We start from the raw sequence: 27,952 nt of genomic DNA, 5'->3' as shown, positions 1-27,952 counted from the left end.
GGGATTTCATGCTCCCCAATCAAGAAATAATTATTTTGTAAATTCAAAAGACACAATGTATGTTGATCCAAGAACATGCACATGTTCAAGAAAAATTGTTTCAAGCCTCCTTAAAGTGTTGAAAAGATTTCATGTATCAGACCCCTTGCAGTATGTCAGGATTCAGCTTGATTTGGAGGACATTTTACAATACTCAGGTTGCCAATTCTGATGAGACTGAAAGTCTTTTGTTTTGTCCCCCAAACTGACCTGCTTTGACGTCACATGCAAGGGGTCAATAAAGTATAAGAAACCTACAGACCAGACATGCATACAGATAATGCCTTAAAGTGTCGTAATAAGGTATATGAAACCTACCATGTGTTATTATCATTGTCACGGGCTAAACACATACAGATAATACCTTAAAGTGTCGTAACAAGGTATATGAAACCTACCATGTGTTATTATCATTGTCACGGGCTAAACACATACAGATGATGCCTTAAAGTGTCGTAATAAGGTATATGAAACCTACCATGTGTTATTATCATTGTCACGGGCCAGACACATACAGATAATGCCTGCTTCATGAGCCTTGCTAATCCTAGAAAATACAATAATACTGCCTATTATTATGATCGAGCTTTATGCAAAACAGTGCATTATGGGTAATCAGGGCATTGAAGCATGATAGTGAGTCAATGTAAAGGTCAAAGTCTAGTAGCACAACATCCACAATTGTGTCTTGTTTTTGATTGAAAATTAAGCTATAAAAATAAAAAAAAATTGCCATTCCTCAACGACAAAACTGAACAATGTACAGTCAACAGTACGTTGTTCAGAAAGGAATTTAGTAAAAACCAATTAAACGGCCTCAAATCGCACTGAAACTTTGCTAGAAGACTTAACAAGGTACAAGCGATGATTGCAGCACGTTGTAAACCAAATAGTTGAGTGAAAATTTTTATATCGTAACTTATAATTAAGTTAATCTTCATAACTCCCATACATTCCCTTATTTAAATATTTGTATATGATACATAGCAACCTTGTTTGAGTTGCCTGTGACCATACCTTGAGACAACTGATAAGCTGCTCTTGGTGTGGTATGAGAAGGAAGCATCATAGATAACAAGCATTTGGTCATATCTGAATAATTATTTAAAAAAACAAAAATAAGTTATACATAGTAAAAAAAAAAAGGAAAATATGGCTTATTTGAATTGCAATCAAAAACCTAACTTACCCGGCACTGTATACCCTTGATTCATGACAGACCACACATTTGACGATATCTGTATGTACGCTGGACACAAAACCTTGATACACATGGTAGAGTTATAATATTATAGGTTGATATACATGTAATATTGGGTGGAAACATGGGTAAATAGGGATGATAATAGGTGTGGACGGAGGATGGATGGGTTGGTTGGTTTGGATGGATAGATGGATGGATGAAATTGATAATTGGGTGGATGGATGGATGGATGGAAGGACAGACGGACAGACGGACAGACGGACAGACGGATGGACGGACAGATGGATGGAATTAATGGAATTCAACATTTTTGTTCCCTCTACCTTTAGGATCAAAGACATAACCAGCTTCTCTTCCTGGGGAAAATCAAACAACCTTTTTAGTAATAGTTAAAGATTGGTTGTTGCAAAAAAAAAAGAATAGAATAGAATAAAATTGAATAAAATCAAATGGAATAGAATAGAATAGAATAGAATAGAATAGAGTAGAGTAGAGTAGAGTAGAGTAGAGTAGAGTAGAGTAGAGTAGAGTAGAGTAGAGTAGAGTAGAGTAGAGTAGAGTAGATTAGAGTAGAGTAGAGTAGAGTAGAGTAGAGTAGAGTAGAGTAGAGTAGAGTAGAGTAGAGTAGAGTAGAGTAGAGTAGAGTAGAGTAGAGTAGAGTAGAGTAGAGTAGAGTAGAGTAGAGTAGAATAGAATAGAATAGAATAGAATAAATTGTTCATAATCTGAGATAAGTAATGAATATCGTACCTGGATCTTTCATAGTAAATATTTGCACTGTTGAGCCAACTGCAGCAACCAGCTGATTACGACGGGTATTCCAAGCCATGCAGTACACTGGAGAGCCTATCTAAATAGTATATCAAACTGTCATTGGAAATTACAAATCTGTTTGTAACGTCAAGCCAAATTCATATAACACACATTCAGAGGACCAGAGAAATCTGCTTTAAAAGGGTGTGAGTTGGTAATTAAATTATCAAATAAAAAAATAAAAAAATAAATGAATGATCTAGAAAAAATGCTTTGAAAAATGAACTACATTTTTTTAAAATATGATCTCATATTGCCAAAACACCAAATTATCAAATGTTGAGGAGCATAATTATCCATAAGATTAAAATTGGTGGTGTGGGTGGAGGGAAGTCTTGAGAGTCTAAAATGTAGTAGAAACTAGCAAACAGAAAGAAGGTTACCCTCCCCCGCCCCCTGGCTCTTCATTTTCACCCTGCAAGGGTTCTTGACTAATAAATTAAAACCTACTGGTATCCTGTCATGTACGGCTCCTCCTGAACCCCAAGCAATGATTATCCCATCGTTACTTGCAGAGAACAACAGCTTTGCATCTCCCCTTAAAATGTTTAGAAAAAAATATACATAATATTGTAAAAATACATAGATTTAAAAAGAAAGACAAACATTGATATATAGTCTTCTTAGGCTCAGGTCAAAAATCAAATTCACATGAGCTGAAGCTCATGGACTGCTTCTATGATACTGTAAAAACAAAAATGGTGGGAAATATAATAAAATACCTATAGTTTCATTTGTTTGTCTTTTTTTATTGGTAAAGGTGATTGATGGGCTGTCTTAATCTATCTTTGTTGTATTCTCTTGTGTTGAGCTCAGTAAAAATATCAATCAAAGTCAATACTGTAACAATTTTTTTTGCCCTCTGGATATAAGATGGCCATCCACAATATCATCGAAGTAGTCCATTGAAACAATTTATAACAAGGTGATCTTCTTAGATGTCATTAGGTTCAGTTTGTGTGAAGTTCGATGTTTGACTTAAGCCTTTAGTTAGTGTCCGCCTTTCATTGCTGTGGCCATGACCAATAGATTCCCAAGACTTGTTGGTACTCCCTTGCGCTTCAAGGGTTTGTTCTACAGGTTCTCTAATTTTCTTCCCTTGATAAAAAATCCTCTAATAAAATTCTAATAATAAAATCACCCTTGATTCAAAGGAGGGACCTAATGATCTCCACTCAAATGAGATAAAATAAACAAGTCCAGGAATCAAACATGATACCCAAGAAGTGTGAGGCCAGTTTACTACAACTATGAAAATGCTTCATGTGAATCATGGGTGGCGTAGGGCTAGGTTCAAGTCCCGAACAAGCTCAGTATTGTATGTATTAGTATAGAGCTGTTTGTTGGTTCTCTCCTATGCTTCAAGGGTTTTCTGGGTTCTCCAGTTTTTCTCCCTCTGCAAAATCCAACTTCTAAATTCTAATTTGATCCTAGAAGATATTCACTATAGGGCTAACTTCAATATCTTCTTTTGCACTCACTGATGGGATAAATTAGTGTTAATGCTACCTATTAATAATTATTGTCATTGGGAAATGCAAGAAATTTAAACTATGAAATATCAGGTCAAAGTCATAAAAATTAAATCACATTCAATGTATAATGTTATTATATTATCATATGTATTAGACTAACCAGAACAAAAAGCTTGTCACCCATCCCTCGTGTTCATGTACAGTTCGTAACAGCTTGCCTGGCTCATTAGCCGAATAGTCCCAAACTTTAATAACACCATCTATTATTTAAATACATAAATATATAACAAAATGGTTAATTCATATTGTGCTTGCTTGGCATAGCTATAATGCCTATGGCACTGGAATAATTAACTAGGGAAGTGGTTAACTGAACAACTGATATTAACCTAATCCACTTGGGCTTAATGTTTTGCCAATTTTAGGCCATGTGTCACTCTCTTGAGAATGTTACGATTCTTTGTTTGAGTTGTATCTATATTCACTTGTGTCCTCATGTGCAACCGTTAAACAACGAAATATACTCCTAAGGAATGACACATGCTCTGAAATGGGAAAACAGTGGATTAGGTCTATTGAATTGGAATTTAATGTATTTTTTGGTACAAGTTACATCAGTAGTGGATTGTCACTACAAATCTTTTTGTGTATTAAGTATTTAGGCTTCAGCTTTAGACTTATTAATTAAAGATTAATTAAGGTATTTGTGTTGTCAGAGAGTTTAAGCTTGAAACCTCCAAAAAGATAAGAAGAAGGAATACCCTTTATTACCACAAACAAGAACAACTCTTTCTAAATTAAACAATAAACTGAACACTAAAATCTCATAACAAAATTACCTTCAAAGCCAATCAAGATTTCATGTTTCATGGGATTGTAAGTCACCGCTGTAATAGCTTTGTTATGTGTGTCTTTTATCATCGATAACTTTTCCATAGCCATCTTAAAAATACCCGAGCGGGACCCTCTAGGCCTCGCAATGCTCCTGCTAATCCTTATTAACTCTAAGGCATTGTTTAGACTACGAGAAAAAAGCAAAAAGACAACAACATTTTGGATCTTTCAACTTCGCGCCATCCGCCATGTTGAATTTGATGGTTACTATGGTGACGTAAGATTGGGATACAGGGAGCCCAGTCTTTGTTTTTATTTCAGCCCCACAATCACAAAACTATTCTTAAAAGCACTTGTTATTTTTACAACAAATTTTTTTTTACTGATTTTGGGCTTCATATTAACTATACGTACAACTATAAAAATTAAAATTAAAGGTAATAACTTATTAATAGCACTATTGGGATTGGCTAAGTAGAAACCAACTTACTTTAAATATTTCAAAAAGTCGAAGTTTATGTTAATAGGTAGTACTAAAAAGCTCCTAAGTAACGTTAATGGAATTGATATATCTTTTAATGGTCAATCATTAGATGCAGTCGAGTCCTTCAATTACTTAGGTATTGTAATCAATAAGAATCTGTCATGGGATGATCATATTGAGTATATTAAGAATAAGATTAATAAGAAGTTAGGCCTTTTAAGGCGAATCAAGAATTTTTTTACCTCTAAATGCTAGTATAACCTTTTTCAACAGTTTTGTATTGCCTCTTTTTGAATATGCTGACATAGTGTGGGGGGATAGAGGAAATATAACGCTTATGTCCGAGCTGCAGGTGCTTCATAATAATGCAGCACGAATTGTGTTAGATTTGCCTTATCGAGCTTCTGCTAGAGAAGCTTTAGAAAAACTTAGTTGGAAGAAACTTGCACAAAGAAGGGCCGAGCATCGTGCTATTTTTATGTACAAATGTCATAACAATTTATTAGAGCATGATTTTGAGTTTCATTTGAACAGGGACTTTCATAGTTACAACACAAGAAATAAGAATAATATTCGTGCCTCTCGAGCACAAACTAGGTGGGGCCAATGGACAACTATTAACTTTGCCGCCTCAGTCTGGAACAGTATTAGTTTAACAATACGCAATGCAGTAAATTTAAAACTTTTTAAGAATCGAATTTCTAAAATTGTTTTAACTAATTAACTTATATAACGTTTTTAAATGGGGAGGGTTTTTATTTAATTTTTAATATCAATTGTATTTTAGTAAATTAGTAAATTCCTAGAGTCTAAATATTTTCTTTATTTTCTTTATATAATATATTTATAATTAGTACATTTTATTTAGTTTATTTAAGGACCCTTCTGTAAATCACCGTAAGGTGAAGTTGGTATCCTTATTAAAGATTATTATCATAAAAATGTTTCAAATTATTCCCAACTGCAGCTGCGATGATACCGATCAAGTTAAGTTAACCAACAAATCTTTCTCTTTTTTATTGCTCTTTTTTATCATTTAAATGAAATGTTTTTAAAATAATAGTCAACTCCATCCGAATCGCCATCGAATGTGTATTCGCCTTCTCTAACACTGGTCTGGTCTTCATCTTCCTTGTCAAAATCAAAGGATACCAATGCTTGAACAGGATCATGATCAAAAACCTGTTTTCGTTCTTCTTCACTTTCGCTGGTCTGGTCTTCACTTCTGCTAGTCTGGTCTTCACTTCTGCTAGTCTGGTCTTCACTTCTGCTAGTCTGGTCTTCACTTTCGCTAGTCTGGTCTTCACTTCTGCTAGTCTGGTCTTCACTTCTGCTAGTCTGGTCTTCACTTCTGCTAGTCTGGTCTTCACTTCTGCTAGTCTGGTCTTCACTTCTGCTAGTCTGGTCTTCACTTCTGCTAGTCTGGTCTTCACTTCTGCTAGTCTGGTCTTCACTTCTGCTAGTCTGGTCTTCACTTCTGCTAGTCTGGTCTTCACTTCTGCTAGTCTGGTCTTCACTTCTGCTAGTCTGGTCTTCACTTCTGCTAGTCTGGTCTTCATTTTCAATGGTCTGGTCTTCACTTTCGCTGGTCTGGTCTTCATTTTCAATGGTCTGGTCTTCTGTTTTCGTGTACATATAGTCACCAAAAGCACTTACACCTGGGAGGTTTACATCACGCGTTACCACAAAGAAGTCGATGACTCTATCCCGGTTTTGAAGGTCGTATTGATAAACTTCGAGACCTTGTTCTTCCATAGAATCCGATACGCTGTCAAGAGTGATGTTAAAATCTCCACCAAGTACCACTGGAAGTTTGGTTTTGGAATTTATTTCTTTTATTACCAGTAAAAGGTCCTCAAATTTTTCCTTCTTTTCCTGTTCTGAAAGGCCGGTGTATTCTCCGTGCCAAGATATCGCCACGAAGCTCGTGCCTGTTTTGGTTTCTGTGAGCTTAGAGAAGCTTGCTCGCTCTTTAAATGTCACGAAATCCAGATGAGATTTATCGTTGAAAGCGTCTTGGAATAACTCCCGCAATTTTGCAGAGCCTTTGTCTTTCAATACATCCTTACGATAAAGAACAGTAGCATCAAATTGCTCATGGGAAACAGCTTCATATCTTTCCCTAATCTTTGGAACGTGGTTCCTTATGTAGCGTTTACGCCATGGATTTTCTTGGAAATAAATAAAAGAAGGCAGATGATCGCTGAAAAACTTGTTAATCATTCTCTTTTTCTGCTTTCTTGTACCATCACCACCAATATTAAATGTAACCACGGATAAGGCCATTTTCTATGCCAGGATATTCTTAAAACCTTAAATACTAAGGGCAATTATTCTTCTTCCTTGAATTCGAAGAAAAAATAAGCCAGTGACATCCAGCTGTGTGTCAGTGTTTGTCACTTTCTTTCGATTCCCAATCGTTTTCCATGCATTGCTTGGGCTTCTTGTGGAAAAAGATTACGACTCAGCCCAATTCCGATAAAAATAATATTCGGGAAAGCGATTACTCTTTATTTAAAATATCGTATTCAAACTAAGAAAGTATATACGTATACTAATTACGATTTTAAGACGGCAATACCACAAAATATTGACGGCTAGTTGGAAGAAAATATATTCCGTATTGTGGCGGAGTCGCGTAGCGACGGATCCCAATACGAGAATATATTTTCTCCCAACGCCGTCAATATTTTGTGGTATTGCCGTCTTAAAATCGTAATTAGTTTTGTATCGCGATTCCTGTAATTTTTTTGTTTTTTTTTCTTTTCTTTTTGCATGAAAATATGCAGTTTTCTTCATGAAACAATAAATTCTCCCAACGTGAAAATTCCTGTTTCTATGACAATAATCGATCACGCAAGCACTTTTTCACTGTAGTCGTTTAGAACATTAATTTTTTTTTAATTTAAAAAACGTACCAAGAAAATTTGAAATAGATGTAAAATGTATATGTTTCCGAAATCAACTTGGACTGAGGACGACTTGGAGCTTCCAAATATTCAAATATCATCTCAAATTACTACTCCTTCCGGATTAAAGCCTTAAAATACCCCATATCAAAGTCATCAAATGTCACAGCTCGTAACTCAGCTGCCTCTGCTTCTGTCAACTATGAATTAATGGGCGACAAAAATCGAAAGTCTAGTATTGTTGTTCTTGAGAATGATGAAATTGCTGGCATATGATTCCTCTGGCAGTATTCACAGCTCTAAGAGTTCCTCCACGGTAGTAGAAACTTGTAGTCATCTCAACGAGAAGAAGGACGAGCACGTGCTCCCTGCCAACCTGTTGAATAATTCAACGTTATGAAATAACTGTTATGAATGTCGCGTTCTGATTGGTTTGGAGCGCGTGCTTTATGAGAGCACATTGCACGCGCGCGCACTTTTCGTTGCGTCATTCCTATCTATTATTGTAATTTGTATTTTAAAAAAGAAATAAAAAACTTGCTTGCTGTGCTGTGTGCAGTCATAAAGCACTTGGGGATCGGCAGAACACTCGAGAAGTGTCCGCTACGCGTCGTGATTCCCCTAACATTTCTCTCGTGTTCTGCCAACCCTCGCGTGCTTTATGACTGCACACACAGTTTTATTTCTTCTTAAACAACTGTCAAATTCAGATAACTGTTAACAAAGAATGACTTTGTAAATCATGGTAAAAAGGGTAATTTTATGGATGTAAGTTAAAGGTTTATAACTATGAATATTTGAAGCTCATTTGCTCAGTACAATCGTAAACCGGGCTTCTTGTGGAAAAAGATTACGACTCAGCCCAATTCAGATAAAAATAATATTCGGGAAAGCGATCACTCTTTATTTAAAATATTGTATTCAAACTAAGAAAGTATACAATATATCAACTACTCTACCTATACAATTAAAAATATTAATAAAATATTAATAGCGATTGTAAAAAATTTCCAATTTCGGTTGAATTTGACGCGTAAACAACAGGAAGTAAAATTTTCTAGTTCACTTTAGTCTAAGATGACTTGATGACAAGCCATGATATAGCCGATGAGACGAACATTTTTTCATTGTCCCTGTTAATTATTGTTGGTCTTGGTAATGTGCGAGTCCGATAGTTGCGAGTTGCGAGTTGCGAGTTGCGGGTTGCGAGTTGCGAGTTGCGAGTTGCGGGTTGCGAGTTGCGAGTTGTTGAAAAAGTTTTACTTTCACGATAACTTCACACTTGTAATGATGATAAGAAGATATCTTGTACATAATTATCGTAAAGTCTTGAAAAAAAAAGATGGTGCCAGTACGAGAAAATGCGGATACTAGTGTTGCTTTGATTTAGAAGTAAAACTAGTCCGATAATTAGATATTTTCGAATAATGTTTTATAGCGCAATGATTTTCGTCTTCTTCAAGCCTATACCTCGTTCTCCATTGTAAAAGAAAATCCTAACGAAAATCAAAAATCTAATTCACGTGAGCCGAAGCTCATGGACTGCTTCGATGATACTGCGGCCATCATGACAATGGGGGAAAAAAAAACAACAAAAAACAAAAAACATAAAACAAAGATGATGGAAAATATGATAAAATACATAGAGTTTCATTTGTTTGTCTTTATATGTGATCATGAGTAAAGTAGCTTGTTGGTACTCCCTTGCGCTTCAAGGGTTTGTTCTACAGGTTCTCTAATTTTCTTCCCTTGATAAAAAATCCTCTAATAAAATTCTAAAATTACCCTTGATTCAAGGGAGAGACCTAATGATCTCCCCTCAAATGAAATAAAATAAACAAGTCCAGGAATCAAACATGATACCCAAGAAGTGCGAGGCCAGTTTACTACAACTATGTAAATGCTTCATGGGAAGCATGGGTGGCATAGGGGTGAGAGCACTCGCCTCTCACCAATGCAACCCAGGTGTGAGTCCCAAACAAGCTAGGTGTTGTATGTGAGTTGAGTAGTTTTGGTTCTCTCCTGTGCTTTGAGGGTTTTCCAGGTTCTCTGGCTTTCCTCCCTCTGCAAAAATCAATTACTAAATTCTAATTCGATCCTAAAGGAGATATTCACCACAGGGCTGACCTCAATATCTCCTTTAACACTCACTGATGCAAATAAATTAGTGTTAATGATTCCTATTAATTGTCATTGGGAAATGCAAGAAATTTAAACTATGAAATATCAGGTCAAAGTCATAAAAATTAAATCACATTCAATGTATAATGTTATTATATTATCATATGTATTAGACTAACCAGAACAAAAAGCTTGTCACCCATCCCTCGTGTTCATGTACAGTTCGTAACAGCTTGCCTGGCTCATTAGCCGAATAGTCCCAAACTTTAATAACACCATCTATTATTTAAATACATAAATATATAACAAAATGGTTAATTCATATTGTGCTTGCTTGGCATAGCTATAATGCCTATGGCACTGGAATAATTAACTAGGGAAGTGGTTAACTGAACAACTGATATTAACCTAATCCACTTGGGCTTAATGTTTTGCCAATTTTAGGCCATGTGTCACTCTCTTGAGAATGTTACGATTCTTTGTTTGAGTTGTATCTATATTCACTTGTGTCCTCATGTGCAACCGTTAAACAACGAAATATACTCCTAAGGAATGACACATGCTCTGAAATGGGAAAACAGTGGATTAGGTCTATTGAATTGGAATTTAATGTATTTTTTGGTACAAGTTACATCAGTAGTGGATTGTCACTACAAATCTTTTTGTGTATTAAGTATTTAGGCTTCAGCTTTAGACTTATTAATTAAAGATTAATTAAGGTATTTGTGTTGTCAGAGAGTTTAAGCTTGAAACCTCCAAAAAGATAAGAAGAAGGAATACCCTTTATTACCACAAACAAGAACAACTCTTTCTAAATTAAACAATAAACTGAACACTAAAATCTCATAACAAAATTACCTTCAAAGCCAATCAAGATTTCATGTTTCATGGGATTGTAAGTCACCGCTGTGATAGCTTTGTTATGTGTGTCTTTTATCATCGATAACTTTTCCATAGCCATCTTAAAAATACCCAAGCAGGACCCTCTAGGACTTGCAATGCTCCTGCTAATCCTTATTAATTCTTAGGCATTGTTTAGACTACGAGAAGAAAGCAAAAAGACAACAAAATTTTGGATCTTTCAACTTCGCGCCATCCGCCATGTTGAATTTGATGGTTACTATGGTGACGTAAGGTTGGGATACAGGGAGCCCAATCTTTGTTTTTATTTCTGCCCGACAATCACAAAATTATTCTTAAAAGCACTTGTTATTTTTACATCCTTTTTAAAACAATTATTAATGGATATAAGCAAGAGAATATTCTCTTGATACTAGATATCATTGCTACTGCCTGATGGAGTTATTAAATATTTTTACTTGCCTATTTCTTTCTTCTATTTTTTATTTTATTTTATTTTTTCTTTTATTACTCTCTTTCTTCCCTTCTTTCTTTCTTTCTTTTGGTTCTTCCATTCATCGTTTCACTCATTCATTTTTCCTTTCCTCTTTTATTAGCACCCTTTTAATTCCTTTCCCATACTTTCCCACTTATTTTCTTTATCTTCTATATTTCTATTAAACTGTATTAAATTCTATTAAATCAATCAATCAATCAATCAATGCTAATTCACAATAATGTATAATTTATTTTTTTCCCCTTTAAATACTGTATTTTGGGCTTCTAATTTATTATACCATTATGAAAATTAAATTTAAAATTTATAGCTTATTAATAGCACTATTAAAAAGGTTCAAATTATTCCCAATTGTAGTTGCGATGATACCGATCAAGTTAAGTTAACCAACAAATCTTTCTCTCTTTTTTTATTGCTCACTTTTTATCATTTAAATAAAACGTTTTTGAAATAATAGGCAACTCCATCCAATTCGTCATCGAATGTGCATTCGCCTTCTCTAACACTGGTCTGGTCTTCATCTTCATTGTCAAAATCAAAAGATACCAATGCTTGAACAGGATCATGATCAAAAACCTGTTTTCGTTTCTCGACTTCACCACCTACAACATACTTCTGCTTATTTGATCCTATGAATCCCGAAAGCGAAAAATCAAATAATTGTTGCCGAAGTTGTACCTTTATATTTATGTACATATAGTCACCAAAAGCTCTTACGTCTGAGAGATTTACATCACGAGTTACCACAAAGAAGTCGATGACAGTTGTCCGGTTTTGAGGGTCGTATTCATACACTTCGAGACCTTGTTCTTCAATAGAATCCGATACGCTGTCAAGAGTGATGTTAAAATCTCCACCAAGTACCACTGGCAGTTTGGTTTTGTAATTTATTTCATTTATTACCAGTAAAAGTTCCTCAAATTTCTCCTTTTTTTTCTTTTCTTTATATTCGCCGTGCCAAGATATCGCCACGAAGCTCGTTCCTGTTTTGATTTCAGTAAGGTTAGAGAAGCTTGCTCGCTCTTTAAATGTCACGAAATCCAGATGAGATTTATCGTTGAAAGCGTCTCGGAATGACTCCCACAATTCTGCAGAGCCTTTGTCTTTCAATACATCCTTACGATAAAGGACGGTAGCGTCAAAATGCTCATGGGAAACAGCTTCATATCTTTCCCTAATCTTTGGAACGTGGTTCTTTATGTAGCGTTTACGCCATGGATTTTCTTGGAAATAAATAAAAGAAGGCAGATGATCGCTTAAAAATGTGTTAATAATATTCTTTTTCTGGTATCTTGTGCCATCTCCACCACCAATATTAAATGTAACCACGGATAATGCCATATTTTCTATGCCAGGATATTCTTAAAACCTTAAATACTAAGAACAATCAATATTCTTCCTTGAATTCCAAGAAAAAATAAGCCAGTGACATCCAGCTGTGTGCCAGTGTTTGTCACGATTTGACCCGATGCAGGTGGACCCAATGTGTAGGCTGAGTGAAAATAGAACACAATTTCTTTCTTTACGAACTCTCTATCTTTTTCTTTCGATTCCCAATTGTTTTCCATTCATTGATTGGGCTTCTTGTGGAAAAACGTTACGTCGACTCAGCCCAATTCCGATAAAAATAATATACTGTAGTCTGAGATGATAAGATAATAAGTCAAAATAAGCCATGATATAGCCGATGAGACGAACATGTTTTCATTGTCCCTGTTGGTCCTCCTAGGGTTTAGTTATAATGTTTGATTAAAAAGTTGGCAAAGACCATACACATCGCTGGTCTGGTCTTCATTTTCGCTAGTCTGGTCTTCATTTTCGATAGTCTGGTCTTCATTTTCGATAGTCTGGTCTTCACTTCCGCTAGTCTGGTCTTCATTTCCCTCGTCTAAATCTAAGAGTGAAAACTTTGCTTCAGCAGGATCATGATCAAAAACCTCTTTTGGCTGCTTCCCCCTATCAACTGTGACATCTTCGTACATATAGTTACCAAAAGCTCTTACGTCTGAGAGATTTACATCACGCGTTACCACAAAGAAGTCGATGACGATTTCCCGGTTTTGAAGGTCGTATTCATACACTTCGAGACCTTGTTCTTCAATAGAACCCGATACGCTGTCGAGAGTGATGTTAAAATCTCCACCAAGAACCACGGGCAGATGGGTTTCGGAATTTATTTCTTTTATTACTAGTAAAAGGTCCTCAAATTTGTTCTTTTTTTGAAGGTCTGAAATGCGATTGTGTTCTCCGTGCCAAGATATCGCCACGAAGCTCATTCCTGTTTTGATTTCAGAAAGGTTAGAGAAGCTTGCTCGCTCTTTAAATGTCACGAAATCCAGATGAGATTTATCGTTGAAAGCGTCTTGGAATAAATCCCACAATTTTGCATAGCCTTTGTCTTTCAATACATCCTTACGATAAAGAACAGTAGCATCAAAATGCTCATGGGAAACAGCTTCATATCTTTCCCTAATCTTTGGAACGTGGTTCTTTATGTAGCGTTTACGCCATGGATTTTCTTGGAAATAAATAAAAGAAGGCAGATGATCGCTTAAAAATGTGTTAATAATTTTCTTTTTCTGGTATCTTGTGCCATCTCCACCACCAATATTAAATGTTACCACGGATAAGGCCATATTTTCTATGCCAGGATATTCTTAAAACCTTAAATACTAAGAACAATCAATATTCTTCCTTGAATTCGAAGAAAAAATAAGCCAGTGACATCCAGCTGTGTGTCAGTGTTTGTCACTTTCTTTCGATTCCCAATCGTTTTCCATGCATTGCTTGGGCTTCTTGTGGAAAAAGATTACGACTCAGCCCAATTCCGATAAAAATAATATTCGGGAAAGCGATTACTCTTTATTTAAAATATCGTATTCAAACTAAGAAAGTATATACGTATACTAATTACGATTTTGAGACGGCAATACCACAAAATATTGACGGCTAGTTGGAAGAAAATATATTCCGTATTGTGGCGGAGTCGCGTAGCGACGGAGCCCAATACGAGAATATATTTTCTCCCAACGCCGTCAATATTTTGTGGTATTGCCGTCTTAAAATCGTAATTAGTTTTGTATCGCGATTCCTGTAATTTTTTTTTTTTTTTTTTTTTCTCTTTTCTTTTTGCATGAAAATATGCAGTTTTCTTGATGAAACAATAAATTCTCCCAACGTGAAAATTCCTGTTTCTATGACAATAATCGATCACGCAAGCACTTTTTCACTGTAGTCGTTTAGAACATTAATTTTTTTTTTTCTTTCAAAAACGTACCAAGAAAATTTGAAATAGATGTAAAATGTATATGTTTCCGAAATCAACTTGGACTGAGGACGACTTGGAGCTTCCAAATATTCAAATATCATCTCAAATTACTACTCCTTCCGGATTAAAGCCTTAAAATACCCCATATCAAAGTCATCAAATGTCACAGCTCGTAACTCAGCTGCCTCTGCTTCTGTCAACTATGAATTAATGGGCGACAAAAATCGAAAGTCTAGTATTGTTGTTCTTGAGAATGATGAAATTGCTGGCATATGATTCCTCTGGCAGTATTCACAGCTCTAAGAGTTCCTCCACGGTAGTAGAAACTTGTAGTCATCTCAACGAGAAGAAGGACGAGCACGTGCTCCCTGCCAACCTGTTGAATAATTCAACGTTATGAAATAACTGTTATGAATGTCGCGTTCTGATTGGTTTGGAGCGCGTGCTTTATGAGAGCACATTGCACGCGCGCGCACTTTTCGTTGCGTCATTCCTATCTATTATTGTAATTTGTATTTTAAAAAAGAAATAAAAAACTTGCTTGCTGTGCTGTGTGCAGTCATAAAGCACTTGGGGATCGGCAGAACACTCGAGAAGTGTCCGCTACGCGTCGTGATTCCCCTAACATTTCTCTCGTGTTCTGCCAACCCTCGCGTGCTTTATGACTGCACACACAGTTTTATTTCTTCTTAAACAACTGTCAAATTCAGATAACTGTTAACAAAGAATGACTTTGTAAATCATGGTAAAAAGGGTAATTTTATGGATGTAAGTTAAAGGTTTATAACTATGAATATTTGAAGCTCATTTGCTCAGTACAATCGTAAACCGGGCTTCTTGTGGAAAAAGATTACGACTCAGCCCAATTCAGATAAAAATAATATTCGGGAAAGCGATCACTCTTTATTTAAAATATTGTATTCAAACTAAGAAAGTATACAATATATCAACTACTCTACCTATACAATTAAAAATATTAATAAAATATTAATAGCGATTGTAAAAAATTTCCAATTTCGGTTGAATTTGACGCGTAAACAACAGGAAGTAAAATTTTCTAGTTCACTTTAGTCTAAGATGACTTGATGACAAGCCATGATATAGCCGATGAGACGAACATTTTTTCATTGTCCCTGTTAATTATTGTTGGTCTTGGTAATGTGCGAGTCCGATAGTTGCGAGTTGCGAGTTGCGAGTTGCGGGTTGCGAGTTGCGAGTTGCGAGTTGCGGGTTGCGAGTTGCGAGTTGTTGAAAAAGTTTTACTTTCACGATAACTTCACACTTGTAATGATGATAAGAAGATATCTTGTACATAATTATCGTAAAGTCTTGAAAAAAAAAGATGGTGCCAGTACGAGAAAATGCGGATACTAGTGTTGCTTTGATTTAGAAGTAAAACTAGTCCGATAATTAGATATTTTCGAATAATGTTTTATAGCGCAATGATTTTCGTCTTCTTCAAGCCTATTACTCGTTCTCCATTGTAAAAGAAAATCCTAACGAAAATCAAAAATCTAATTCACGTGAGCCGAAGTCCATGGACTGCTTCGATGATACTGCGGCCATCATGACAATGGGCGGGGAAAAAAAACAACAAAAAACAAAAAACATAAAACAAAGATGATGGAAAATATGATAAAATACATAGAGTTTCATTTGTTTGTCTTTTTTAATAGTAAAGGTGATTGATGGGCTGTCTTAATCTATCTTTGTTGTATTCTCTTGTGTTGAGCTCAGTTAATATCAATCAAAGTCAATACTGTAACTTTTTTTTTTTTGCCCTCTGGATGCCCCATAATGCATTGCAATATAAGATGGCCACAATATCGTCGAAGTAGTCCATTGAAACAATTTATAACAAGGCAGTCTTCTTTGACGTCATTACGTTCGACTTATGTGAAGTTCAACGTTTGACTTAAGTCTTTAGTTAGTGTCTGCCTTCCATTGCTGTAATAATGACCAATAGATTCCCAAGACTCGTCATCATATGTGATCATGAGTAAAGTAGCTTGTTGGTACTCCCTTGCGCTTCAAGGGTTTGTTCTACAGGTTCTCTAATTTTCTTCCCTTGATAAAAAATCCTCTAATAAAATTCTAAAATTACCCTTGATTCAAGGGAGAGACCTAATGATCTCCCCTCAAATGAAATAAAATAAACAAGTCCAGGAATCAAACATGATACCCAAGAAGTGCGAGGCCAGTTTACTACAACTATGTAAATGCTTCATGGGAAGCATGGGTGGCATAGGGGTGAGAGCACTCGCCTCTCACCAATGCAACCCAGGTGTGAGTCCCAAACAAGCTAGGTGTTGTATGTGAGTTGAGTAGTTTTGGTTCTCTCCTGTGCTTTGAGGGTTTTCCAGGTTCTCTGGCTTTCCTCCCTCTGCAAAAATCAATTACTAAATTCTAATTCGATCCTAAAGGAGATATTCACCACAGGGCTGACCTCAATATCTCCTTTAACACTCACTGATGCAAATAAATTAGTGTTAATGATTCCTATTAATTGTCATTGGGAAATGCAAGAAATTTAAACTATGAAATATCAGGTCAAAGTCATAAAAATTAAATAATATTCAATGTATAATATTATTATATTATTATTTATATTAGACTAACCAGAACAAAAAGCTTGTCACCCATCCCTCATGTTCATGTACAGTTCGTAACAGTTTGCCTGGCTCATTAGTCGAATAGTCCCAAACTTTAATAACACCATCTATTATCAAAAACAAATAGATAAATAAAATGGCGAAGCAGGTGTGTGCATTATGGGGGCACGAATATGCACATGTGCATACAATTTCTTTATTATTTCTATCCAAAATAACAGTATAATATTGTAATTTTTAAGAAAGAATTGCTTGCTGCATGTCCTGTGTGCAGCTACAAAGCATTTGCAGTTTGCGAGAATGCTTGAGAAGATCACTGTTGTCATGTATCTTCTAAAACAGTTCCTCTAGTGCTCTGCCCATGGTTGTAGTAAGATATCCGCCATGAGGTTTGGGGGGGGGGGGGGGGGGGGTGAGATCATGATGGAGGGGGAGGGGGGAAAGGAGGCAGTGTACCATTTTCCAACCAACACATGCATACACAATTCATGTTTAGAGCTTTCCACCATATCAACAGTTTTAGTAAAACTTTAAGGGGGTACTCGCCATGTCACTGGTTTCACCAACCCCTGCATACTGTATAACTATATCTGCACAAAGAAGACAGATATGCTCCGATTATCAATGCAAAAAATGAATAGGGGAGGGGAGGGTGAGTAGCCTGATAAGTTTTTATGCACGCCTATACATGGACAATTGTGTATGCAAGGTCAGCAGAGTGAGGTTGAAGTCTAAATCATGGGGTCCCCAATTTTGATAAAACGGATTTATTTTTCTTTTATGATTAATTCATTAAATCCACTAAATCAAGTATTTAGGCCCCAGTTAACCTGACTTATTATATTATTAATTTAAGGCTTTATAAGATCTTTGTTTTTTCGGAGAGTTAAGCTTGAAATCCTCAAAAAAGATAAGAAGAAGGAATATTCTTCATTACCACAAACAAGAACAACTCTTTCTATATTAAATATCAAAAAATTAACACAATAATTTTATAACAAAATTACCTTCAAAGCCAATCAAGATTTCATGTTTCATGGGATTGTAAGTCACCGCTGTGATAGCTTTGTTATGTGTGTCTTTTATCATCGATAACTTTTCCATAGCCATCTTAAAAATACCCAAGCAGGACCCTCTAGGACTTGCAATGCTCCTGCTAATCCTTATTAATTCTTAGGCATTGTTTAGACTACGAGAAGAAAGCAAAAAGACAACAAAATTTTGGATCTTTCAACTTCGCGCCATCCGCCATGTTGAATTTGATGGTTACTATGGTGACGTAAGGTTGGGATACAGGGAGCCCAATCTTTGTTTTTATTTCTGCCCGACAATCACAAAATTATTCTTAAAAGCACTTGTTATTTTTACATCCTTTTTAAAACAATTATTAATGGATATAAGCAAGAGAATATTCTCTTGATACTAGATATCATTGCTACTGCCTGATGGAGTTATTAAATATTTTTACTTGCCTATTTCTTTCTTCTATTTTTTATTTTATTTTATTTTTTCTTTTATTACTCTCTTTCTTCCCTTCTTTCTTTCTTTCTTTTGGTTCTTCCATTCATCGTTTCACTCATTCATTTTTCCTTTCCTCTTTTATTAGCACCCTTTCAATTCCTTTCCCATACTTTCCCACTTATTTTCTTTATCTTCTATATTTCTATTAAACTGTATTAAATTCTATTAAATCAATCAATCAATCAATCAATGCTAATTCACAATAATGTATAATTTATTTTTTTCCCCTTTAAATACTGTATTTTGGGCTTCTAATTAACCCATACAACTATAAAAATTAAAATTAAAATCAATCAATCAATGTTTATTCACAATAATAATTTAATTTTTTTTAAATACTGATTTTGGGCTTCTAATTTATTATACCATTATGAAAATTAAATTTAAAATTTATAGCTTATCAATAGCACTATTAAAAAGGTTCAAATTATTCCCAATTGTAGTTGCGATGATACCGATCAAGTTAAGTTAACCAACAAATCTTTCTCTTTTTTTAATGCTCATTTTTTATCATTTAAATGAAACGTTTTTTAAACAATAGGCAACTCCATCCAATTCGTCATCGAATGTGCATTCGCCTTCTCTAACACTGGTCTGGTCTTCATCTTCATTGTCAAAATCAAAAGATACCAATGCTTGAACAGGATCATGATCAAAAACCTGTTTTCGTTTCTCGACTTCACCACCTACAACATACTTCTGCTTATTTGATCCTATGAATCCCGAAAGCGGAAAATCAAATAATTGTTGCCGAAGTTGTACCTTTATATTTATGTACATATAGTCACCAAAAGCTCTTACGTCTGAGAGATTTACATCACGAGTTGCCACAAAGAAGTCGATGACAGTTGTCCGGTTTTGAGGGTCGTATTCATACACTTCGAGACCTTGTTCTTCAATAGAATCCGATACGCTGTCAAGAGTGATGTTAAAATCTCCACCAAGTACCACTGGCAGTTTGGTTTTGGAATTTATTTCATTTATTACTAGTAAAAGTTCCTCAAATTTCTCCTTTTTTTTCTTTTCTTTATATTCGCCGTGCCAAGATATCGCCACGAAGCTCATTCCTGTTTTGATTTCAGTAAGGTTAGAGAAGCTTGCTCGCTCTTTAAATGTCACAAAATCCAGATGAGATTTATCGTTGAAAGCGTCTCGGAATAACTCCCACAATTCTGCAGAGCCTTTGTCTTTCAATACATCCTTACGATAAAGAACAGTAGCATCAAAATGCTCATGGGAAACAGCTTCATATCTTTCCCTAATCTTTGGAACGTGGTTCTTTATGTAGCGTTTACGCCATGGATTTTCTTGGAAATAAATAAAAGAAGGCAGATGATCGCTTAAAAATGTGTTAATAATTTTCTTTTTCTGGTATCTTGTGCCATCTCCACCACCAATATTAAATGTAACCACGGATAATGCCATACTTTCTATGCCAGGATATTCTTAAAACCTTAAATACTAAGAACAATCAATATTCTTCCTTGAATTCCAAGAAAAAATAAGCCAGTGACATCCAGCTGTGTGCCAGTGTTTGTCACGAATTGACCCGATGCAGGTGGACCCGATGTGTAGGCTGAGTGAAAATAGAACACGATTTCTTTCTTTACGAACTCTTTCGATTCCCAATCGTTTTCCATTCATTGCTTGGGCTTCTTGTGGAAAAACATTACGTCGACTCAGCCCAATTCCGATAAAAATAATATACTGTAGTCTGAGATGATAAGATAATAAGTCATAATAAGCCATGATATAGCCGATGAGACGAACATGTTTTCATTGTCCCTGTAGCTCCTGCTAGGGTTTAGTTATAATATTTGATTAAAAAGTTGGCAAAGACCATACACATCACTGACTGAGAGTGAAATCTTTGCTTCAACAGGAACATGATCAAAAACCTTTATTCGCTGCACCTCTCCACCAACTGTGACATCTTTGTACATATAGTTACCAAAAGCTCTTACATCTGAGAGTTTTACATCACGCGTTACCACGAAGAAGTCGATGACGGTTTTCCGGTTTTGAGGGTCGTATTCATACACTTCGAGACCTTGTTCTTCAATAGAATCCGATACGCTGTCAAGAGTGATGTTAAAATCTCCACCAAGAACCACTGGCAGATTAGTGGTTTTGGAATTTATTTCTTTTATTACTAGTAAAAGATCCTTAAATTTCTCCTTCTTTTCCTGTTCTGAAATGCAATTGTGTTCTCCGTGCCAAGATATCGCCACGAAGCTCGTTCCTGTTTTGATTTCAGTAAGGTTAGAGAAACTTGCTCGCTCTTTAAGTGTCACGAAATCCAGATTATTGACTTTGCGTTTGAACGCAACTTGGAATGGCTTCATTAATTCTTTAGACCCTTCGTCTTTTATTACATCCGTACGATAAAGGAGAGTAGCATTAACATGTTTCTCAGGCCGGGAAACAGCCGGGAAACAGCCGGGGAAACAGCTTTATATCTTTCCCCAATCTTTGGAACGTGGTCCTTTATGTAGTTTTTGCGCCATGGATTTTCTTGGAAATAAATGAGAGAAGGCAGATGATCGCTGAAAAACCTTTTAATTATTGTCTTTTTATCGTCCCTTGTACAATCTCCACCACCAATATTAAATGTTACCACGGATAAGGCCATTTTCTATGCCAGGATATTCTTAAAACCTTAAATACTAAGGGCAATTATTATTCTTCCTTCAATTCTAAGAAAAAATAAGCCAGTGACATCAGCTGTGTGCCAGTGTTTGTCATTTTCTTTCTTTCTTTCGATTCCTAATCGTTTTCCATGCATTGCTTGGGCTTCTTGTGGAAAAAGATTACGACTCAGCCCAATTCCGATAAAAATAATATTCGGGAAAGCGATTACTCTTCATTTAAAATATTGTATTCAAACTAAGAAAGTATATATACTAATTACGATTTTGAGACGGCAATACCACAAAATATTGACGGCTAGTTGTGAGAAAATATATTCCGTATTGTGGCGGAGTCGCAACGCTGTCAATATTTTGTGGTATTGCCGTCTCAAAATCGTAATTAGTTTTGTATCGCGATTCCTGTAATTTTTTTGTTTTTTTTTTCTTTTCTTTTTGCATGAAAATATGCAGTTTTCTTGATGAAACAATAAATTCTTCCAACGTGAAAATTCCTGTTTCTATGACAATAATCGATCACGCCAGCACTTTTTCACTGCAGTCGTTTAGAACAGAAATTTTTTTTTCTTTCAAAAACGTACCAAGAAAATTTGAAATAGATGTAAAATGTATATGTTTCCGAAATCAACTTGGACTGAGGACGACTTGGAGCTTCCAAATATTCAAATATCATCTCAAATTACTACTCCTTCCGGTTCAAAGCCTTAAAATACCCCATATCAAAGTCATCAAATGTCACATCTCGTAACTCAGCTGCCTCTGCTTCTGTCAACTATGAATTAATGGGCGACAAAAATCGAAAATCTAGTATTGTTGTTCTTGAGGATGATGAAATTGCTGGCATATGATTCCTCTGGCAGTATTCGCAGCTCTAAGAGTTCCTCCACGGTAGTAGAAACTTGTAGTCATCTCAGCGACAAAAAGGACGAGCACGTGCTCCCTGCCAACCTGTTGAATAATTCAACGTTATAAAATAACTGTTATGAATGTCGCGTTCTGATTGGTTTGGAGCGCGTGCTTTATGAGAGCACATTGCACGCGTGCGCACTTTCCGTTGCGTCATTCCTATCTATTATTGTAATTTGTATTCTAAAAAAGAAATAAAAAACTTGCTTGCTGTGCTGTGTGCAGTCATAAAGCACTTGGGGATTGGCAGAACACTCGAGAAGTGTCCAGAAGCACTCCGCTACGCGTCGTGATTCCCCTAACGCTTCTCTCGTGTTCTGCCAACCACCGCGTGCTTTATGACTGCACACAGCACAGCAATCAAGTTTTTTATTTCTTCTTAAACAACTGTCAAATTCAGATAACTGTTAACAAAGAATGACTTTGTAAATCATGGTAAAAAGGGTAATTTTGTGGATGCAAGTTAAAGTTTTATAACTATGAATATTTGAAGCTCATTTGCTCAGTACAATCCTAAACCGTTTTTGAAATTCACTCGCTTTTGAAAGCACAACATCACTGCTGCTTCGATAAATATTTTGAAACGCACATTTTTTTTATTAAGAAAAACATTTTGTTAGCTTCCCTCCTTTTTTCCTGTGACAAACTTGAATTTTCATGAGTTTGATTAAGAACGCACAAATTGTAAACGAATTTGATTTCAACTTTGCCAATAAAATAATGTTTACTCAACACCAGCTTGTTTCTTATTGGCTGACAAGAACATTGAGCTGTCAAAACACGCGCGTAATAGCCAATCAAAACACTTAATTTGAGACGTCAATACCACAAATTATTATATGACCTTGAATCTTAGAGCCTGGACACTAGCAAATCGAGCAATCAGATTGGATAGATCACATCGCGGACTGCTCTAGATTCTCCGGTATTAACCGGTCGATCGCATATTAATCTTAAAACATTTTGTCCTTTTCAATGAAAAGTGGTCATATAATAAAACTCTTATCAACCGAGCTTGGTCGGTCTGTACGGGATAATCTTGGCCTCGGTCAAGATTATCCCGTACAGACCTCCCGCGCGGTTATTAAGATCTAAATATTGTCGTCTCAAAAGTATAAGAAACTATTTAGTGAGTCGCGATACTACAACATATCAACTACTCTACCTATACAATTAAAAATAATAATGAAATATTAATAGCGATTATAAAAAGTTTCCATATTTGGTTTTATATGACGCGTAAACAACAGGAAGTAAAATTTTCTAGTTCACTGTAGTCTAAAGGCCTGAGTTACAGGGCATCGATATTAGGCATGACACTCCTAAGTTTCGGTACGCGGGCCGATTATTAGTACCTGGCCTGTACCATTTGTTTGAGTACTCCTAAAAATGGAGTACCCTTTGTGCAACTGTCAGGGGTATTTCTCGTATTTCACTTTGGAGGGAGTTTTATTTTCGAGATCATGGCGCGGAAAGATCAAAGTCAAAGTCTTTTAGTTGTTTTTGTAGACTTTGTAGTATTTGCCGCCATTTTTGTGCAATTGGGCTCAATGCGCATGCTCGAAATGTGTTGTGGTACGCTAGTCTCGGCCCGCCTAAAAACAATTCCGCGCGTGCCAGAAAGTTTAAGGCACGGGTGCCGAACATTTTTGTGTTTCCACGACAAGAATTCGGCGTGCCGTGCCTAAAAAAGTCGGCCCGCGTACCGAAATTTAGAAATATCAATGCCGTGTAAATAGAGGTTACTTGATGATAAGCCATGATAAGCCAGATATAGGCGATGAGACGAACATTTTTTCATTGTCCCTGTTAATTATAATGTTTCATTCAAAGTTTGGGAAAGACCACACACATCGCTAGTCTGGTCTTCATGTCACTCGTCTAAATCTAAGAGTGTAATCTTTGCTTCAACAGGATCATGATCAAAAACCTCTATTCGCTGCTCCTCTCCATCAACTGTGTAAATGCCGACACGGACGAATAATACGACGACTTTATCGCGCGTGAACGGGCTTACGAGTAATTGAGGAGATTTCGGGAATAATTTTACGGACAGCACTTGACGACGAATTGAAGTTTATTACAATCCAAGAACTTGTCGTAAACTAGAGTTAAATGATACAAAGGGCATAACTTAATTACTAAACTAGAAACCTGCATAACATTCCAATCATACCATTACGGAAATACATGCTTAACAAAGAATGATAAAGACAATCACAATAAACATAGAAAACTAACATAATATTCTAGCGTAGATGAATTACATTGAGAATAAAATACTATAAATGTAGCATAAACTTATAGGCCCTTAGGCGTAAAGTGATAACATATAATACACACCCATAGGTATAGTGGGCTTCCAATCATGTATTTTAAACTATAACTTATTATAATGAGAAACAAAGCGTACTTACATAACAGTCCCGCTTGCCGAGGTTAAGATATAGGTTATTGCTCCAACAAAGATAACTAAAAAACTACTCTAAACTCTTTGATCACGAATAGATGTGTTCTCGTCGACTTCATACACTAATACTAACGCTAAGTGGAATTGAGACGTGTTGTAACTAAGTGAAACGTTAAGGATATGACGTAACTAATAATAGATACAAAAATAAAGTGTTCGTGGGCGGGGCTGATAAGCCTTCCTTTACAAACTGTGACATCTTTGTACATATAGTTACCAAAAGCTCTTACATCTGAGACTTCTACATCACACGCGTTGCCACAAAGAAGTCGATGACAGTATTTCGGTTTTGAGGGCGGTATTCATAGACTTCAAGTTTTTGTTCTTCAATAGAATCCGATACGCTGTAAAGAGTGATGTTAAAATCTCCACCAAGAACCACTGGCAGATTGGTTTCGGAGTTTATTTTATTTATTACTAGTAAAAGGTCCTCAAATGTTTCCCTTTTTTCCTGTTCTGAAAGGCCGGTGTGTTCTCCGTGCCAAGATATCGCCACGAAGCTCGCTCCTGTTCTGATTTCTGTAAGCACAGAGAAGCTTGCTCGCTCTTTAAATGTCACCAAATCCACATGAGAATTGCCGTTGAACTCATCTCGGAATGACTCCATTAATTCTTCAGACCCTTCGTCTTCTATTACATCCCTACGATAAAGAACAGTGGCATCAAGATGCTTATGGGAAACAGCTTCATATCTTTCCTCAATCTTTGGAAAGTGGTCCTTTAAGTTGTCAAAACGCCATGGATTTTCTTGCAAATAAATGACAGAAGGCAGATGATCGCTTAAAAATGTGTTAATCATTCTCTTTTTATCGTCCCTTGTACCATCTCCACCACCAATATTAAATGTTACCACGGATAATGCCATATTTTCTATGCAAGGAGATTTCGAAGGACGATTACTTGCCTTGAGTTTTAGCTCAAGACAAATGGCCAGTGTTTTCTGGGGTTCCAGTTATTTGTCAGCACGGGGCAAATGGTAGTGCTGAAATAACGCTTTGTTTATATTCACTTTTAGTTTGCTGACAAATGGCCAGTGTTTTCGTTCCAGTTTAGTTTTTTTTTTTGCCTAAATTCATTTCATTGCTGTGGTCGTGGCCATTAGATTCCAAAGACTTGCCATCATATCTATGTAGAGTAGCTTGTTGATTCTCCCTTGTGCTTCAAGGGTTTGTTCTCCAGGTTCTCTAGTTTTAATTTCTTCTCTTGATACAAGGGAGAGACCTAATGATCTCCCCTCAAATGAGATAAAATAAACAAGTCCAGGAATCAAACTCAATACCCAAGAAGTGCAAGCCAGTTTACCACCACTATGTTTGATTCCTATTAATTTTCATTGGGAAATGCAAGAAATTTAAATAATGAAATATCAAAAGCGCAGAGCACTGATTCTAAAAATAGCTTAAAGATTCGGACAAACATTGCATTCTGTTTAACCGCTACGAGGATTATGCGAACCGATTTTATTATTTTTACTTAAAGTTACAATAATAACCCATGTAAACTAAGATCAACTGTGATCGGCTGTGAAAATTATCTGCTGAAAGTAAACTTGTAAGTTTGTTTGTCCGAATTTTGCCTTTGTCTTCGTTTTTATGACATCACTGTTGCGCTGCGCTAGTGAAGTCAAAGTCAAAAAATATTCAATCATATTCAATGTATAATATTATTAATATATGTATTAGACTAACCAGAACAAAAAGCTTGTCACCCATCCCTCGTGTTCATGTACAGTTCGTAACAGCTTGCCTGGCTCATTAGTCGAATAGTCCCAAACTTTAATAACACCATCTATTATTTAAATACATAAATATATAACAAAATGGTTAATTCATATTGTGCTTGCTTGGCATAGCTATAATGCCTATGGCACTGGAATAATTAACTAGGGAAGTGGTTAACTGAACAACTGATATTAACCTAATCCACTTGGGCTTAATGTTTTGCCAATTTTAGGCCATGTGTCACTCTCTTGAGAATGTTACGATTCTTTGTTTGAGTTGTATCTATATTCACTTGTGTCCTCATGTGCAACCGTTAAACAACGAAATATACTCCTAAGGAATGACACATGCTCTGAAATGGGAAAACAGTGGATTAGGTCTATTGAATTGGAATTTAATGTATTTTTTGGTACAAGTTACATCAGTAGTGGATTGTCACTACAAATCTTTTTGTGTATTAAGTATTTAGGCTTCAGCTTTAGACTTATTAATTAAAGATTAATTAAGGTATTTGTGTTGTCAGAGAGTTTAAGCTTGAAACCTCCAAAAAGATAAGAAGAAGGAATACCCTTTATTACCACAAACAAGAACAACTCTTTCTAAATTAAACAATAAACTGAACACTAAAATCTCATAACAAAATTACCTTCAAAGCCAATTAAGATTTCATGTTTCATGGGATTGTAAGTCACCGCTGTAATAGCTTTGTTATGTGTGTCTTTTATCATCGATAACTTTTCCATAGCCATCTTAAAAATACCCAAGCAGGACCCTCTAGGCCTTGCAATGCTCGTGGTAATCCTTATTAATTCTTAGGCATTGTTTAGATTACGAGAAAAAAGCAAAAAGACAACAAAATTTTGGATCTTTCAACTTCGCGCCATCCGCCATGTTGAATTTGATGGTTACTATGGTGACGTAAGGTTGGGATACAGGGAGCCCAATCTTTGTTTTTATTTCTGCCCGACAATCACAAAATTATTCTTAAAAGCACTTGTTATATCCTTTTTAAAACAATTATTAATGGATATAAGCAAGAGAATATTCTCTTGATACTAGATATCATTGCTACTGCCTGATGGAGTTATTAAATATTTTTACTTGCCTATTTCTTTCTTCTATTTTTTATTTTATTTTATTTTTTCTTTTATTGCTCTCTTTCTTCCCTTCTTTCTTTCTTTCTTTTGGTTCTTCCATTCATCGTTTCACTCATTCATTTTTCCTTTCCTCTTTTATTAGCACCCTTTCAATTCCTTTCCCATACTTTCCCACTTATTTTCTTTATCTTCTATATTTCTATTAAACTGTATTAAATTCTATTAAATCAATCAATCAATCAATCAATGCTAATTCACAATAATGTATAATTTATTTTTTTCCCCTTTAAATACTGTATTTTGGGCTTCTAATTAACCCATACAACTATAAAGATTAAAATTAAAATTAAAATCAATCAATCAATGTTTATTCACAATAATAATTTAATTTTTTTTAAATACTGATTTTGGGCTTCTAATTTATTATAACATTATGAAAATTAAAATTAAATTTATAGCTTATTAATAGCACT

At 35.6% G+C, this 27,952-nt stretch overlaps 3 protein-coding genes and 1 long non-coding RNA gene across 7 annotated transcripts in view; all 4 read right to left on the bottom strand.

Moving 5' to 3' along the window:
- Positions 1 to 4,632, bottom strand: part of LOC116304102 (uncharacterized) — a 33,084-nt gene extending 28,452 nt beyond the window's left edge. The window contains exons 1-8 of the mRNA XM_089034215.1: positions 4,371 to 4,632; positions 3,692 to 3,791; positions 2,507 to 2,594; positions 1,994 to 2,093; positions 1,567 to 1,599; positions 1,229 to 1,301; positions 1,057 to 1,131; positions 518 to 586 (exon numbers count right to left, since the gene is read on the bottom strand). Coding sequence (XP_088890341.1) covers positions 518 to 586; positions 1,057 to 1,131; positions 1,229 to 1,301; positions 1,567 to 1,599; positions 1,994 to 2,093; positions 2,507 to 2,594; positions 3,692 to 3,791; positions 4,371 to 4,473 — 641 coding nt within the window. The 5' untranslated portion in view covers positions 4,474 to 4,632. The remainder of the gene's footprint in view (positions 1 to 517; positions 587 to 1,056; positions 1,132 to 1,228; positions 1,302 to 1,566; positions 1,600 to 1,993; positions 2,094 to 2,506; positions 2,595 to 3,691; positions 3,792 to 4,370) is intronic.
- Positions 4,633 to 5,652: 1,020 nt separating this feature from the next.
- Positions 5,653 to 7,331, bottom strand: LOC116304128 (uncharacterized). Its single transcript, XM_089034200.1, has one exon. The coding sequence runs from the start codon at positions 7,133 to 7,135 to the stop codon at positions 5,882 to 5,884; it is 1,254 nt and encodes a 417-aa protein (XP_088890326.1). The 5' UTR covers positions 7,136 to 7,331; the 3' UTR covers positions 5,653 to 5,881.
- A 162-nt stretch (positions 7,332 to 7,493) lies between these two features.
- LOC116304151 (uncharacterized) lies at positions 7,494 to 10,862 on the bottom strand. Its single transcript, XR_016120459.1, has 3 exons — positions 10,738 to 10,862; positions 10,059 to 10,158; positions 7,494 to 8,134 (listed from the first exon to the last, which is right to left on the bottom strand). It is a non-coding gene; the product is annotated as an uncharacterized LOC116304151 (long non-coding RNA).
- Positions 10,863 to 18,335: 7,473 nt separating this feature from the next.
- Positions 18,336 to 27,542, bottom strand: LOC116304141 (uncharacterized). 4 transcript variants are annotated; one of them, XM_089034192.1, is made up of 4 exons: positions 27,029 to 27,542; positions 26,350 to 26,449; positions 24,609 to 25,302; positions 18,336 to 22,233 (listed from the first exon to the last, which is right to left on the bottom strand). In XM_089034192.1, the coding sequence occupies exons 1-3, from the start codon at positions 27,129 to 27,131 to the stop codon at positions 24,903 to 24,905; spliced, it is 603 nt and encodes a 200-aa protein (XP_088890318.1). In that variant the 5' UTR covers positions 27,132 to 27,542; the 3' UTR covers positions 18,336 to 22,233; positions 24,609 to 24,902. The 4 variants fall into 4 exon arrangements, with proteins under 4 accessions (XP_088890318.1, XP_088890304.1, XP_088890298.1 ...); XM_089034178.1 differs by lacking the exons at positions 24,609 to 25,302; positions 27,029 to 27,542 and having other exon boundaries at positions 26,350 to 26,435; XM_089034172.1 differs by lacking the exons at positions 26,350 to 26,449; positions 27,029 to 27,542 and having other exon boundaries at positions 24,609 to 24,869.
- Positions 27,543 to 27,952: the final 410 nt, after the last annotated feature.

This window comes from Actinia tenebrosa, unplaced genomic scaffold (genome assembly GCF_029948245.1).
Source record: "Actinia tenebrosa isolate PJP-AT-01 unplaced genomic scaffold, QUT_ActTen_1.0 PGA_scaffold0__85_contigs__length_37466705, whole genome shotgun sequence".
In the NCBI taxonomy this organism is placed as follows: Eukaryota; Metazoa; Cnidaria; class Anthozoa; order Actiniaria; family Actiniidae; genus Actinia; species Actinia tenebrosa.
This window is presented reverse-complemented; position numbering and strand designations above follow the sequence as displayed.

Excerpts from the sequence above, each read along its gene's own strand:
- LOC116304141 (XM_089034178.1), bottom strand. The coding sequence starts at position 20,062 with ATGGCATTATCCGTGGTTACATTTAATATTGGTGGTGGAGATGGCACA.
- LOC116304128 (XM_089034200.1), bottom strand. The coding sequence starts at position 7,135 with ATGGCCTTATCCGTGGTTACATTTAATATTGGTGGTGATGGTACAAGA.